At 33.6% G+C, this 17,186-nt stretch overlaps 1 protein-coding gene across 1 annotated transcript; it reads right to left on the bottom strand.

Moving 5' to 3' along the window:
- Positions 1-675: 675 nt before the first annotated feature.
- On the bottom strand, positions 676-2,998 carry LOC145937255 (uncharacterized). The gene is made up of 7 exons (XM_083040190.1): positions 2,517-2,998; positions 2,236-2,434; positions 1,781-1,969; positions 1,564-1,681; positions 1,175-1,432; positions 963-1,048; positions 676-873 (listed from the first exon to the last, which is right to left on the bottom strand). Exons 1-7 carry the CDS (start codon positions 2,531-2,533, stop codon positions 676-678), a joined length of 1,065 nt encoding a protein of 354 aa, XP_082896316.1. The 5' UTR covers positions 2,534-2,998.
- Between the last annotated feature and the right edge of the window lie 14,188 nt (positions 2,999-17,186).

Genomic DNA, 17,186 nt, shown 5'->3' with positions numbered 1-17,186 from the left:
ATGCGGATTGCTCACGGCATACTTGATGATGATCTGTTCGATGAATTTGATGATGCACATATGTACGAAAATTGTGGTGAGGCTCATGATATTAATAATCCGGATAATAATGATCGTAGACCTCTTGCTATCGCACGTCGCATCCAAGATCGTTTAATAGCAGAAAGATTTGGTAGATGAAATTGTACAATGTATAAATGTAAATTTAAAATTAATTATCTTATATCATATCATCTTATATCATCAGATCATTTTCATTCCATTTTATTGTGATAAAAAGCAATTTGTTTTCGTTTTCTTAACTTCTATATTTATTTAAAAAATGTATTGTCTAAATATATTCAATATTCTTTTCTTGTATATATTATAGGTGTAAATATACAGATATATTTAGGTGTAAATATTTGAACATCTTTGGTAATATTTAACATATTCTTCTTGCGCGTAACTTAATATTAACTTATATTGCATTTGATCCAAGTAGTACAACACAAAATTATAAAATAAAACTAAAAATAAAACAAAATTATAATTATAATTATTAAATAAAGATCACTATTATAGATACTATATATTAATTTGTCATTATTATAAAAATATAGGACGGATCACATTTGGCAAAGAAGTACTCGCAGTACTTCATCGAATTCTCTAGGAACTATGACATCACAGAGATTATTCGTTGAGATAAGTAGGCAATAGGTTTTTCATCATTATTGTAAGTTTCTCAAAAACTCTTATCCGTTCATTATCATTAACAGCTTGTACAGCAGCAGTATCTGCCAACTTTTGTATGGCATGTGCAATTTCAGTCATTGCAAGCGCATGCATTCTAGATGCCTCTGCTTGAACTTTGGCAGATTCAGCATGTATCTGCAAACATTCGAATATATTTTATGAATTATCTACATAATTTGTTTTTAAAAAATCATATATTTTACGCCAATTGAAGAGTTACTTACAAACGCAGCATCGGCCTGCTTCTGAGCAATGGACTGTAAGTTCTCCCTTGAGGAATATAATTTTTCGGACGATGTAACTCGATTAACTACAAATAATTGAGAAATCAAAAATATAAATATAAAAAAAACAAACAAAAACATAAATTTAAATATATAAAAATTTTGAAAAACAATTTTAAAAATTATAATCTAGAGTAAGATTTTAGCTTTACGTTTTCTCGATGAAGTGGTCGCATTAATGTTTTGTGAAGAACTACTTGATTCTTCTGCAGGCTTTGATGTTGGAAATGGGTACGGGGTTTTTCTTGTCCTAAAAGATGGAATAGCAGTCTTTGGAGCCTTTCTCGATTCGCAATTAGCGAGAATCTGTGTAGCATCAGAATTTCTATTTTCATTTATATTTTCATTATGTTCTAGTGAAGAATCCTCATAGAAAATTAAATCATTGTCATTGTTATCTTCGGAATTAGCTGCAAACAAAAGAGTATGTATCTTATGCATTATATATGCATAAGAATATGTATTACAACTTATCAATTTATAGAATCTATTTATAATTTAATTTATCTGGAATTTACTTATTATTATTATTATTTCTTACCATTTAAATACTGCGAATCTTGAGAAATTTCGTTTGGGGTATCTGTGCAAACACTTATTATTTGTGGAGTCTCTGACAAAACTGAAGTATTTCCTTGTTCAAGTTCTTCCAGCAAATTCTATATACACGGATAATAAGTACATTTGTAAAAATACTGCTTCCATCGAAAGAATATGTTGCGACAAATATCGTGACTTTAAAAGTTTATAAACATTACCTCCTCATCAGGGATACTTTCTGTGCAATATTTACTTCCTTCGACATACTCAGCTCCTATTATTCCAATCACACGTAGCTCAAGTTCAGTCAGTTCAGGTTGCATGATAGCTTTATTGCCCGTTAACCCCTTTGCCTTCCGCAAATCTTTTGCTTTTATTGAAGTGCGACTTTTAAAGTCCCTCCAAACCTTAAACATATAAATAAACCCACATGTTATACAGAAGATTTTGTGCATAAGCACTAATATTAATTAGAATAAGAATTAGAAATATTCCCAGTAAATGTTACATAATATAATGTTATACATATATATTATTAGGTATGTTATAGAAATATTTTATATTATTAGATATGTTATATAAATATTTTATATTATTAAATATATTATAGGAATTATACTATTAGATATATTTTAGAACATATTTAAATATATGTGCATGCATATATTCATACCACTTGCCACTGTTCAACCGTTTTTGTCGCTCCTTGAAAGGAATTCAATTCATTTGCTAATTCTGTCCACTTTTTCTGAGCTTCTTCTCTTCCATGTAGAGCATTAAATTTTCCTTCCGCGAGACCCTTGTTTAAATAAAAATAATCTATCATTTTTGTTAACTGTAAATGTGATGCCCTTGCAGTTCTTGTTTTTTTGCTGTGAAATAAAAGTCTCTCATTAAATTTTATCATATGTAATTTGTATATTGTATATATTTTATATTTATCAAAATACATACTTATAGATATGTGACATTTTCCAATTGATGAAGTTGTTTGTGTTTGCACTTTGTTAAAATTAAAAATCACAAACTAATCTGTAAGAGATTAAGCGAGAAAGCAAAGCTAAATATTCTTTCCAAAAGAAAAATCGTTCGATATTTTCCGGAAAGATGTAAGGATGATGGACTTATTATAAACATATAATACAACCACTATATACACTATATACACTATATTTATTTACAACAGTCTTGCTCGACAGCGAGAATTTTATTCTTTTCCGCGAGACACACTCGACAGCGGCTATTCTCTCTCGCTTCCCACCAACGATAACTCAACCCAGAGTTACCACAATGCTAAGGCGTTCATAAATTCCCTCAAAAGTGACTAGATTTTAACTGCTTAAAATCTGACAACGTTGCACATATATCGAATTATTTCGATGCATCTGTAACGAATTTTGCATCGATTATAATCGTTAAGGCCACGTTACAGAATCACCTACAATTACGATCGTCGGTCGCGCAAGCGACAATTGTCGGTAGCTAACGATACCGATTGTAGTCGGTAAAGAGTTACAGAATCCCGCTACAGGACAGACGATTGCTCGATTTTCGAGGAGAAGAGATCACCATTAGATTGCACGTACGACGACGACAGCGATAACGTACGTGTGTAGTGTATGAGATGCTCGTGTTGAACGGATCGAAAGACACGAGAGATAACACAATCTTTACGTAGCCAGCGACAAGAACAACAACGTCGACATTCACTAATATCCAATCATCCGGTTGCACTAAGAAAAAGAAACTGAACGCATCAAACGTTGCGTTTTTACAATCTTTGGGATTCGCGGTGCGAAACATCTGAACAATGACCGACATCCTCAACATTGGAGACGAGCCAATCTTCGACGATCGCATCGTCAAGATCGAGACTCACACGTACAACCCGTTTGCTAACACAACATTCGGACACAGTGATGAGATAAGAATACCCATACAACAACAGGATCTGTATACGTTGCCGTATCAAAGCTTCCTATACATCGAGGGAGAACTAAAGATAAATAAACCAGCCGAAGGATCTGCTGTGATACTGGGAAATAATTGTGTCGCATTCATGTTCGATGAGATTCGATACGAACTCGATGGCGTGGAGATTGATCGCAACAGAAACGTGGGAATAACAAGTTTGCTCAAAAACTATGTAACGATATCATCTGATAGAAGCGTGATTATGAGAAACGCCGGCTGGACTGATCCGACTACTGCAAATGGAAACTTTAATTTTTGCGTACCGCTCTACATGTTATTGGGATTTTGCGAGGATTACAGACGAGTGGTGATTAACGCTCGTCATGAGTTAATCTTAATACGATCGCGCAACGACAACAATTGTCTGGTTGGAGATTCGACGCTGGAGCCTGTGATCAACATATTCAAGATACAATGGCGAATGCCACATGTGTTATTGAGCGAGATTAAGAAGCTGTCGATGCTGCGCGCTCTGGAAAGCGGACATTACCTCAGCATGGGTTTTCGCTCGTGGGATCTGTATGAGTATCCGCTATTGCAGCGTATAACCAAGCATTCATGGGCCATTAAGACAGCGACTCAGCTGGAGAAGCCACGATATGTTATCTTCGCTCTGCAGACAGGTCGGAAAAACATCATGTCTGAAGATATGAGTCGATTCGACGATTGCAAGATGACCAATGTGAAACTCTATCTGAACTCGGAATGTTATCCGTACGACGATATGAATCTGGATTTCGATAAAAACAGATGGTCGATTCTGTACGATACGTATGCGCGTTTCTGCAAGAACTATTATGGATACGAGTATCTCGAGCCGAGTCTCACCGTCTCAATGTTTCTACGTAACGGTCCGTTCGTGATCATCGATTGTTCTCGACAAAACGAATCGGTCAAGAGCGCAACCGTGGATGTGAGATTGGAATTCGAGTGTAAGGAGAATGTGCTGATGAATACCACTGCGTATTGTCTCATCATACACGATCGCGTGATCCAGTACAACCCGTTGACCAATGTTGTGCGCAAAATCACTTAAACGCACCAACAATTTAGAGAGAGGGGGAAGCATAGCAGAATATAAATCAAAGTGTTATGAGATGGTTGTCATTCTTCTTTTTTAACTGATACATCGAAGAGAGAGAGAGAGAGATCTCGTCATGTCCGTACCAACGTTTATGGATCTACAGGGGTTTATCCTCAATAAACAATTCATTGTAAAGGAAGCGGCAATCCTGAGAAGAGGATTTATTTTGTCACATTATTTTTTCGCATGTCCTGTACCATGGAGTGTACTCATAAAATCGGAGAGACACCAAGCCTCATGGTTGACTCGAAATCATCATGGATTGCAATGGGAAGATGGAAACGTTCCATACAGCATGGCTCAGCGTTTGATTACAACAGCTATCGTTGGTGGACCACATGAAGAAGAAGAAGAATCCATTCTCGTATATGTAAAAGGACTTGAGAAGCGAGAATGGTTAGCCGATATATTGGATGATGCGGGAAACGGTTTCATTATTGAGACCTTGGATGCTGATTACGATGATATCGAGTCTCTAAATAATCTAGATGTTAAAAACACTATGCGATGTGGAAAACATGTTAAGAATTGCGCATTACAAAATGTATTCAAAATATTTAACTGGTGGTCGCAACGCCAGAAAGAATTGCAAGATTTGGAAAAATAAAATATTTAAACATTAATGTGTTTTATCTCTTATTCCCCTTCCCCAATCCTTTCCTCACGAATCGTTTCTAAGAATTCTTTTTATCCGAGCGCCGTTTCCCCTTCTCCTAAATTTCATAGCGCCAATAGTATTCTAGAATCTCCCACCATATTTACCCCACTACTTTTTAAAATAAGCATCACGTATATTCTTAATTTTATACGATCAGTGTAGCGTTAACCGTTCATACTGGTGGTTCACTTTTAAAATCTGGAAATATGTACTACGCTAAAAGAAGCAGTGGCTCCGGCAGACGTGTGAATAATTACGTCCCGAGTCGTGATGACACTCCATCGTTTGAGAATAAATGTGACGAGTAAGTTTAACTTCTTTCTATCTTTATATTTTTTTTTTTTTACAAATTGTATTATTTTCAAACTAATTTCATTTTTACAGCATTTCGTTGGAGCGTCGTGCGGTTCGTATACTAGGCAGACGATACGCATTGACAGCTACGGAATTTAAATTCCTCGAAATTGGTATCAAAGTGGATCCACCGAGTTACGTGGAAATCGCCATAGGAGATCATCGAGGAAAGGAACTGATACTATCTCTCGAAGCGTGGAAAGGACTCTACGAGCAACGTCACAATATTCAGAATCTGCTTCGAAACGATTTTAAAGATGCCTACAGTTTTATAAGCGTTGGACCGTTAACAGTGCGAGTTCGTACGATTAACGACGCCAAGTTAATAAGTCTTGAATCTTCAAATGTATGCATGATGATGATCGAATCGACGTTACACCGTATGTTCGATCTCGATCCATGCATTGATGTAACTTTTGACCGATTGGTTAAAATTACCAATACAGTCGATATCAAGTTTACGCAATTTTCAAATATCGCGTCCAATATAACGAATCCTAAAGAAGTATCAAATGTAATACGCGCTAGCGACGCCTTCAACAAGCATCAGCTCATCGATTGCGAGCTGACAGCTTTAGTTTTTAGTCCATAATATGTAAGAAAAAAAAAAATATTTAAAAGAAGAATAAAGAGTTTTTAAGTCTAAATTATGATGTAATTTCTTTGCATGCATTTCCATTCACCATCTTTCTCCCATCCGTAAGCAGTCCCAGCTCTCATACGTAGCTCGTTGCATGGTCCTTGCGGGGGATGACGTCATGCGGGGAAGGGGGAACGCCAGGCTAGAGACCGAGAGGCTAGGGACTGAGAGGCTAGGGACCGAGAGGTTAGGGATCGCGAGGCTAGGGACCGAGAGGCTAGGGACCATGAGAGAGATGACGCGAGGCGTAGCGAGGAGAGAGAGAGAGAGATGACGTGAGGCGCAGCGAGGAGAGAGAGATGACGCGAGGCGCAGCGAGGAGAGAAAGAGAGAGATAGCGTGAGACGCAGCGAGGAGAGAGAGAGATAGCGTGAGGCGCACGCGAGAGAGAATTTTTAATAATATTTTAATATATAATTATTTTATAATAATATTAATATAATAATTCTTTTATAATAATATTCTTAATATAGATGAAAAGAGGAATTATTCTAAAATAAACTATATATTTTTTAATATTTAAAATAATTTTTATTCTTAAAATGAGTATGCGTAATATTTATAATTTTGTGTGTGTGTGTGTGTGTGTGTGTGCGTATGAATATGAATTTAAAATTTAAAATATAAGAATATATAAGAATATAACAATATAATATGAATATAAAGATAAGATTATAAACACTAAGAATATAAAGATAAGAATATAAAGATAAGAATATAAAGATAAGAATATAAAGATAAGAATATAAATATTATAATATATAAAAATTTTTAATGCGTCGGCGGCAAGCGGAGGAGCAGCGGCTGGGCAGTGGTGGCGGCAACGGTGGTGAGGCGGTCGGGCGGCTGTGCCGACGATGGTGGGGGTGGCAAGACGACGGCCGTGGGACTACTGCGAGGGGTCCCTTCTGTGACAGAAAAAAAAAATTTTTATTAATTATTTTAACAATTTTTAAATTAAAAAGAAATACTTACAACACACTCTCAATCTTCGTCCCTCACATCCGACTCATCGATTTCTAAGTCTGAGTTCAGAATATTATGTTCTGGCGACTCCTCCGATTCGGATGGCAACACATCTGAGTTGGATAGTAATAGCAATAGTGGCCATGGTGGCAATGTCATATTCATTGGGTTCCTACAAACTTTCGGTTATCCATTTAAAAAATGCAATACCTTTTGATATCGACGCTGAAAACACGCGATTCGGTTGTGTTTAGATGATGTGACGCAGTTACATACGGTAGTTCCCATTAATTTCCTTTCATGAAATTGCAGAAAATGGGTCACATCTCTTGCTTGAGGTTTTTGCACATCAAGTTCGCGATTTCTTAAATAATGCACCATCGAAGTCACTGGAATGTTCTTCAATCTTTCCTGAGACGCCATCTTCACTTTCAGAATTCTCACTTTAAGTGTCCCAGCACAATCTCCCAAAGTTTATTGTGTGCAAATAGGGCACATATTGCATGGAATTATTATATACAATGGATTTCTACAATTGCAGCACGATCGACTCTCCACTGCGTCGTGTAATTGAATCACATGCTTCCGAACAGCATACATGTGCCCGAAGTCTTGAATAGAGATCATACATGTAGTACATAGAGCTTGATCAGTACCCGTCGAATAATAAAAGTATATTGTACAAACTTTTGTACGTCCGTTTAGCGCAAGGATTTGTGAATTGTCCACTACCTTGTCGTCAATATCCGTAAGGTCCTCACTGCAATTACTAATATAATTACTGTCATCCGACAGCGCGTGATCTTCGTCAGACGACTCGTCTAATATCGCTTCGAAATTATTATCATTTTCCATTTTTTTTTCTCACTACTATGCCACTAACACTTCGCACAGGACACTTAGCTCTTTACTATATGAATACTGAATACTTTGTGATGAACATCGTGGATACAGACCCGCTCTCCATAAGTTTCAACCCCCATCCCTCTCAAAATTATCGCAAAGGAATATTATAGTAATAAAATCGAGCGCTATCTGTTTACGACCGATTTTCTGCGAGGGTACAAAGCAGCCGAACGTTGGCGCCGATACGTTGCATTCTTCCTTAAAAATATTAAGAAAAAATGTTTCGCTCTCGTTTATGGAGGATTTTCCGCGAGGGTACAAAGTTGCCGAACGTCAACGCTTTTGCACCTAATCACGTTTCAACATGTTCGTCGCAGCGTTGGCCCTAAAATCTTCATTTCTTTCCTAATGATAAAATGTCCATAAAATGAAAAACATAGTTTTATGGATTCTAGAACGCTCCGTTGACAAGTTCGAGCAGCCGGACATCGGCGCTTCCGTAATAAAATTATACTAGCGAGGGTACAAAATTGTCGATCGTTGGCGCTTGTTCTATACCTTTTTGGGAAAATGTCTAGGATCCCTCATAAAAAAAAAAAAAGTCGTAAAGATATCCATCTACAAATATTGCACTCAGAAAACTCCCCCTCCTTTGTCGAAACATCCCCTCCACCCGCGTGACGTCAGCCCCCGCACCATCGAGATACCCCTCGCCCCGGAGAACCCCCCGCGCCCCGCACTCCCCTCGGAGGACCTGAGTTAGAATTGGCATAGTATACCTACTGGTTACTGAAATGATTGAAACCTTTTTGAAATATTGCTGAAAATTAACTGAAATAATTTTAAAAGTTTTTTGTAATATTGCAAACATATTACAAAACTCTTATTGAAATAAATTTAAAATATTTTAGAAATAATATTTAAATTTATTATATTCATTGCGCAAATATTAAAAAAATTACAGTAAAAATTATATACAAAATATACCTAATGTTGTACGTTTTTATTTAGTATTTGCAATGTAATTAAAATATAATAAATGTAAACATGATTTTTGAAATATGTTTAATGAAAAGAATGCATATAATAGCTAAATCTAATAATATTTATATATTTTCTCTATTTCTCTAGAAAGTGTGATGTTGATTATTTTGATAAAAAAATTATGTGATAAAGAGTTATCTTAACATATTTTCCTCTTTTCTTCCACAAGTAGTGTTGTTGAAAAGAGAGGATTATATATAGATATATAATTCTTTTTGCGACCAACACTAGTATTTTTGGAAGAAAAAAAATAATATGCATAAAATAGCTCTTTGTCGCATTTTTTTTTGTCAACTGATTAGCTTCACACTAAAGGGTCGAATGTTAGATCTCTATTAGGTATATACATCATTGATATAAGAATTGTAAATATATATGTAATTTGTTCTTATAATAATAAGTATTTTAGTTTTAGGATATAGATGAAGAAACACATATAATAAGCAATAAACAATACACTTTTATAATTTTTATTATTTATTTGAGTAGTATATTGTAGTATTTTAATAGTTATTATTACATAAAATAAAAATTATTTACTGTTCTAATAATATAATTGAAACTCAGTTCCAACAATTAAGCGAACTCTAAACTTTTTAATTAAGCGAAAACTAAACTTTTTAATAACTATATTAATTTTAACTTTCTTCTCAAAAACAAAATAAATTTTTTTTTTAATTAAAAAAATTAATCTTTTTCAACACAAAATAAACTTTTTACTAAATTTAAAAAATAGTATTTTACTATATAAAATAAACATTATACAAAATAACATTTGAATTTCTATTTGGATAATATTATTTGTTGTTCAGGTAATACATAACATAAACTTTTCAAACACAAAATAAACTTTTTTCTTAATTAAAAAACAAAGTTACAAGCAAGACATATATTCCGATGTCTGTTCTTTTTGTTTTCGTTGTAATCGTTCCCTGAATAAATATAACGATTAATAAGTACTTTAATATGTAAAATAAACAATCTCACTTCTCATTGATATTTACTTACTCATCTCTGTCATGTCGTAATTTGCCCTGGATGAACCATTTAGAGATGACTTCGATAATTTGTTTGTCATCCGTTTCAAACTTTGCATGGACACATTCTAAATAAACAAGGAAATTTATTTTATTAATATTAAGATTACCATCTTCAAAATTATATTATTGAAAATATTGATGTGCTTACAATATACAATATAATTAAATAATTATTTTATTTATTTTAAAAACGAGAAACTAGTAGTTTCAATATTAACTTACTTTTTATGCATTTGGTTAACAATAAATCTTTGAAAGGCTCTTTTTTCATACTTTTCCCATTCCAACAATATAGCATTGAAAGGTAATTACTAATAAAATTTTTGAGAATAACAATTATCATGTCATGATACGTTTTTCCACCTAACTGTCTCATAAAGTTAACCTACATACAAATTAAAAATAATAGCCACATTATTAATTATATTAAATTTTAAACAAAGTAATCGTCTAGATTTTAATGAAAAAAAGAATAAAATTAATTGATGTAATAAATTAAAAGTATCTTAACGTATATTTGAAATTTTACATAATACGAAGACTTTTTGATATTGCATACGTAATCATTTTCGAGACTAACAATAAATATGTTTAAATAAATTCCTTCTAAATTTACAAATTTTAATTTCAGTTAGTTTTCTTGAAAAACTTCATGCTTTAACATAATATATTAAACCTAATACAGTTTCTACAAAAACTAAAAAATTTTATTTAAAAAATTCGTACAAGTAATTTTTAAGTTTATAAGTTTTAAGTTTTTAAGTTTATAAAAAGCGATTTTTTTTCTTAAGAAGATTCTAAAGAATCACTTTATTTGACTAACTAAAATATTCTTGCAATACTTTCAATAAAATTATATAATTAGTTCTTCGTATTCTTAGTCAATTTCAAAATAGTGACATATATACTAACCAAAACGTGTTTTTATTTTGTGTAATCTCAAACATTCGTTGACTTGCATTATGAAGTGTGAACAGGCCAATAAATTTCCTTCTTCTGATGATTTATGGTCTTACCGTTTTATTGAAGAAATTAGCGTCTTGGAGTTGAAACTCTAAATTTGTCACATCATCAATGGTCTTCAAAGGCAAACTTAGAAAGTCTTCCAAATCCACAAATTCATTTTTTGTGTCATTTATGCTCTGTAGCCTTTCTTCAAGTACGATCAACCTTCCATCAATACGCTCTAATTTAGAATCTATTTTATTGCATTTACGCAATATTTCTTTTTTAAACTCTAAAATATTAATTATATTAATACAAATCAAAATCGATCAATACAATAGAATATAAAAATGATAATTTTGTATTATTAGTGAAGGTTTTTTTTATGTACATACCCATATCGTTTGAAATTGTCGAATTACAAATGTCGACATTCATTGTCCTTGATTCAATAGGCCTTTTCGAAACTTTCTGCACAAATTCTGTATTATCAGAAGCAGTCACCTTTTGTTTAGTATTAAATGACGAAGATGAAAACGAAATCTCATCCACAGAGTTACAATAATTTTCTTTCTGTTGACGACTTGCTTCATTTGACAATGTCGAATGTTTTCTACTTAGATTTTTCTCTTGGAAATAATCTGAAGATTTTTTCATAGAGAATGAAGCTGGCTTTTTTGGCGGTGGAGGTAGCATACAGCTTGAATTTTCCTCATATTCGTCATCAGAATGGACCATTTTTTTCGCCCTATTTTGGCGATTTTGTTTATTATTTTCGGCATCAGATGAATCTATGTCAGACATCTTTTCTGCAAGCTTTACTTTGGCTATTCCACTCTCGTATGAATCTGAAGCATTAAAGAAGTAATAAAATGTAATGTAATAATAAACAATTTTATAGCTGAATACACTAATATAATATATAATATATCAATACAAATACAGTTGCATCGCAACAATACGAATTGAATCTTAACATGTAATAAAATTAATTGATATAATTTTAATTTAATAGTTACAAACTACGTTTTAATATATATTTTAAGTTTTTTCATATAATTTGTACATACAATATACAAAACTTATTATAGACATCGCAAAAAAATTACTTTTTGTTACCAATATATATTTATAAAACAGTCATTCATTCACTTACTTGCCGTTGTAAAAATGCGGATTACTTTTATCGTGTCCCAGTTTTCGTCTACTTCCTCACACTCAGAAATTGCTTTGTGAATTAATTTAATACTTTTATACGGTGGCCAAAAACATTCGGATTTGTCGATCAGCCACGTGCAAGGCACTAAATGTAACCCGTCTTCAAATTCGACGACGGAAAATCGAGGCATTTCCGCACTTTGTATTCGTATTGATAATACTATGACATATAAAAAATACTGCCAAGTAAACACATACAACATAGCACAAAAATGTTTATATCATAAAATATTCCCGCAAAATAATATTTTTAAATGCACTAATCATAATTAGATAAAACAGTTATACTGTATATCTTATTTTACTATTTGTACAAGCAAACAAACAAATTAAAAATAATTTACCAATTCTCCTTTCTCATTAAGAGAATTTTCTATCTATTAATAAAAAATTTAAATGTAAAGGCAATTAAATTGTGTGGAATAGTTTTTAGAACAAAAGTCATATTATTCTTACAATATACAGAATCTCCCAATCCAAATTCAATAAATATGATCAAATAGAGATAAATATGTTCAAAGTTTAGAATTTTATTCAACCATCGATTCTTTTAATCAAAACTATACAATCTTTATTTTAATTTGTTATTGAAATTAGAAAGATTACTTCCATATTTAGAGAAGCTAGTTAATATTATACTTAATACTTCATTCCGATATTCACTGCCTGTTGAAACTATAGAAATTCGAACTAAATTATTTATTGTTTGACAATGAGATAGGATATCCTGTATATAGCATAAAACAAATAAAAAGTTATATACAATGAAAATATATAGATAAATTGTTTATTTCATTACTCTCTTCCTCTAAGTATGCACGATTGGGAAAACAACGAATTCATTGTGAGTATATGGCATTCTCCACATTTTACTCCGAATTTTATCACACGGCCAAAGGCGTACTGCAATGTCTTCACGCATAATTTGCACACCCAATTCTTCTGATGCACAAGGATATGTGGGATTTGAATACAAATTTCCGACTAGTTTCAGCTTGTTACCAATTATAAATTTTCTATTGTCGTTACATTTAACAAAATTTAAAACTGACACTACAGTTCCGTTTTCAAGTAAAATACAATTATTATTTGAGCTGTTTGCATGGATTGTATATGTTTTTGTGCGTAATATTTTGTATTGACAAGAAACGTTACATTCTTCAATTAACGGTCCATTTGAGTGAGATTTTTGAAAATATATTTGATGACTATTTTCGCGTTTCTTAATAAGCGATAAGTTACAGTTGTTGATTTCAGCATATCTTCTTGATAATTGTTGAAGAGTTTCTCATGCTTTCGAAGCATTTTTTTTATATTTGACATATAATTTTCGAATCTGAAAGCACTAAATTCGTCGAGAGGTCCGTACTTCTGCACATCAGAACAAATGTGTAACAAATTATGTAAATTGTGAGACATAAATGTAGCCCCGTAAATTTGTTTAAAACATTTTAAAAAATATTCCAATAACATTTGGGCCCACTTAATATTATTATAATTATTTGAAAGAGTAGGACTAACAAGAATTGTTATGGCAATGTGTAGAGTTATAAAATTTATGTAACAATCTTCTTTTAAGATGCCTTTTAATACAACAGGACCTGTGTAAAGAATAAATTGGCGTAATTCTGTTGCCTTCCACATTTTTATATCTTTTAACGATCGAGGGCGTCGAACAAAATCATTCGGTATACTATTTTGTAAATTTAATAAAGATTCGGAAATCTGATTTACTAATTGTTGAGATAATTTTACAGTACGAGGACCTTGAATCCAAATTAATATTAATTTTTTTACAACTCCTAAACATATCAAATGCATATAATCAAGTACTACGTTAGAAACTAATCCAAAATTAGCAATTTCTTTTAAAATTGTGTCTCCAATTTGATAATCATCGTATTTATTATCAGCAAAATCTTGATCGGTTCGTAAATTATCAATTACTTTCGTCGTTGGAAAACATAACCGCCCATCAATGTATTCACCTTTAACAGTGCATCGTGTACAGCTATTATAACCACAATGATTTTTTACACCTAAAACGAAAGCTTTTGTCGGGGCATCACAAATCAAGCCATGTAAATTAATTTTTACTTTAATTCCGTTATAAAATAAACCATTATTTATTATTAAAATCGATTCATCGACAAAATATCGTAAAAACTCATTATTACTGTGTGGTTTGGTTTTACCATAATATGCACCAACAATGAAAACTGACTTTAAAACTGTATCCGAACACAAAATTGGCCATAAAACGGAATTATTTGATTTAGAAATCGGTAAACCGTCTATATTTATAAAAATGTCAAGTTTATTAGTAATTTGACCTAAAACTTCCATGTATTCATCTAACATATGCGTTAAAGCGTTTTTTAAGCCAAAATGACAATATTGTCCGGGCCCCATTTCGACAATTGCAGTATGCCTTGGCGTTTTCAATAAAGTTCGAGGGTCTTTTGGAAACGGATGGCTCGTGTATTTTCGTAATATAGCCAAAAGTGCCAACAGTGCAACATGACAAATATTGAATATAATAGCCCAAGAAACTATAGTCTGAATAAATTGATTATCTTCAGAAGTTTCAATTTTATCGACAAGTTCATTTCCCATATTGTAATCTGCAGTTTCTTCATCTAACTCTGTACTTGTATCATCTGTATTTGCATCATCAATATCACTCTCTATCGGTTCTTCATTCGACTCCAAATCATCTACTGTATTGCTATTGATTAGATCATCATGTACACATTCTTCAAATTCTTCCATCGACTCTAAGTTATTAGTTGTGTTACGATGTGGTAATTCATCGTCCCTCGATTCAAAGTTTTCATTGATATTTGGAAAATTTGAAATATTTAATAAATCAGAAGCAGTTTTATTTACAATAATTCTACGAATATGTCTTTCAGAAAGAGAAAAATATTTTTTACGTTTTCTATCCATTTAAACAGTAAAATTATATACACGTTTTTGGTCAAAATTATAAATTTTGCAATTAAAGTATAAATAATAAAGTAATATTATTGAGTAAATTATTTCAACTTTCTTAATGAATTATTTATTTTCAGAAACTATTCTAATTAAAAAGCAATATATTTATTGAATCACACACCACACTATATTAAGTGATCTGTGTATGCTACAAAACTGTGATATAAAAATGGAACGATATAGTGTAAATATGTAAATAAAAGTACAAGAAAAAGAATACGATCCAGAGCGATAAGAAAAATAAAATATCAGATCTTAGGAGTAACAGATAAAGTATAATAAAGTATAATTTAAAAGTATATATACAAATAGCACTGTGAATTCACTTTGCGAATAAAATATTTTGTAATTCTTGCAGTATCTATATATACTAGCATTTGCAATAAAGAATGAGAAAAAAGGATATACATACCGTAAAAGTAAAGTATATACCAGAAAGTAAATACCAGAAAGTAAGTCGGAGATGGAAAACTATTAATAATAAGAATATACAGGGTGTTCGGGAACTCCGGTGCCAACCGTTGAGGGATTGTAGGGTAGGTGAAAATATGCAACTTTCATTAATAAACATGTGGTCTCCGACGACGCCTGTCGACGCCAGTAACTTTATTATTTTTCCTTCACAAAAAATGCAATCACAAAAGATGCTCGAAATGGCGACCTCCTAATTCAATGCAGGCATTACACCGCCGCACCATACTTTGCCGAACTCGTTCGAAAATGCCTGGTGTATGCTGGACGACCTCACAAGCATTGAAGATCCTCGCAGTCAGGTCCTCTACTGTTTCTACAGGAGTGGCGTACACTAGGCTCTTTACATGACCCCAAAGGAAAAAATCCAGAGAAGTCAAGTCTGGGGAGCGAGGTGGCTATGCAACTGGACCTCCTTTGCCTATCCAGCGACCAGGGTAGGTTTGATCAAGATAGTCCCGCACTGCTCGGGAGAAATGGGCCGGCGCACCATCGTGCTGATACCACATCTGATTACGTACAAACAACATCACATCTTCGATTAACTCAGGCAGGGTTTCGCGGAGGAACTGCAAGTAATTGTTCCCGTTCAGGCGAGGTGGCAACACGAACGGGCCGATCAATTGATCACCTAAGATTGCAGCCCAAATGTTTACAGAAAACCGTTGCTGATGGGTCCTGATGTGTTTCGCGTGAGGATTCTCGTCATTCCAAAGATGGCTGTTACGGCTGTTGAAGAGGCCATCCTTTGTGAATTGCGCTTCGTCAGAGAACAAAACCATGCTACCAAAATGTGGATTGTCTACGAGGCGATTAAGGTACCACTGACAGAAATTCACACGAAGCGGGAAGTCAGCTGGGCCCATTGCTTGCACCTTCTGTAGATGGTAGGGGTGTAATTGTTGTTCGTGTACGACTTTCCAGACAGTATTGTGGGCGACTCCCATAGCATGGCCGATGGCGCGAGTGCTAGTGGACGGTTCATTTTCAAATCTTTCCAGAATATCCTCCTCAAAATCAACGGTCCGGACAAGTCTTCTTGCTCCGGTGTCTAATCTGTTCACCGTCATCGTTCCCAGTTCCCGCAAGCGACGATCGATGGCTGCAAATGTTTTCCGACAGGGGTGTCGCCGATTAGGAAATCTCTCACGGTAGATCCTTTCAGCAAGTCTTGTATTGCAGCGAGCCTCACCGAACACAAGATGCATGTCTGTCATCTCCGCAAATGTAAACATGTCGATTTAATTTCCGAAACAAAACGCTGAACTGAGATCAGTGTGGACTAGGCGTTCGCTGCTTTGCGTCGCAGAGATGCCAGTTTCGAGACGCTGCCACCACGAACACAAGGAAAGAGCCTCGTACGTGTGCGCAGGCGCCGCTGAGCGCG

This window comes from Prenolepis imparis, unplaced genomic scaffold (assembly GCF_030444845.1).
Source record: "Prenolepis imparis isolate NDT839.2.m4 unplaced genomic scaffold, iyPreImpa1.0 SCAF_6, whole genome shotgun sequence".
In the NCBI taxonomy this organism is placed as follows: domain Eukaryota; kingdom Metazoa; phylum Arthropoda; class Insecta; order Hymenoptera; family Formicidae; genus Prenolepis; species Prenolepis imparis.
This window is presented reverse-complemented; position numbering and strand designations above follow the sequence as displayed.

Bases quoted from the DNA above. Each gene is read 5' to 3' on its own strand.
- LOC145937255 (XM_083040190.1), bottom strand. The intron at 1,970-2,235 runs GTATGAATATAT...TATATGTTTAAG, and splicing joins CGGTTGAACAGTGGCAAGTG to GTTTGGAGGGACTTTAAAAG. The intron at 1,433-1,563 runs GTAAGAAATAAT...TTTTGTTTGCAG, and splicing joins AGATTCGCAGTATTTAAATG to CTAATTCCGAAGATAACAAT.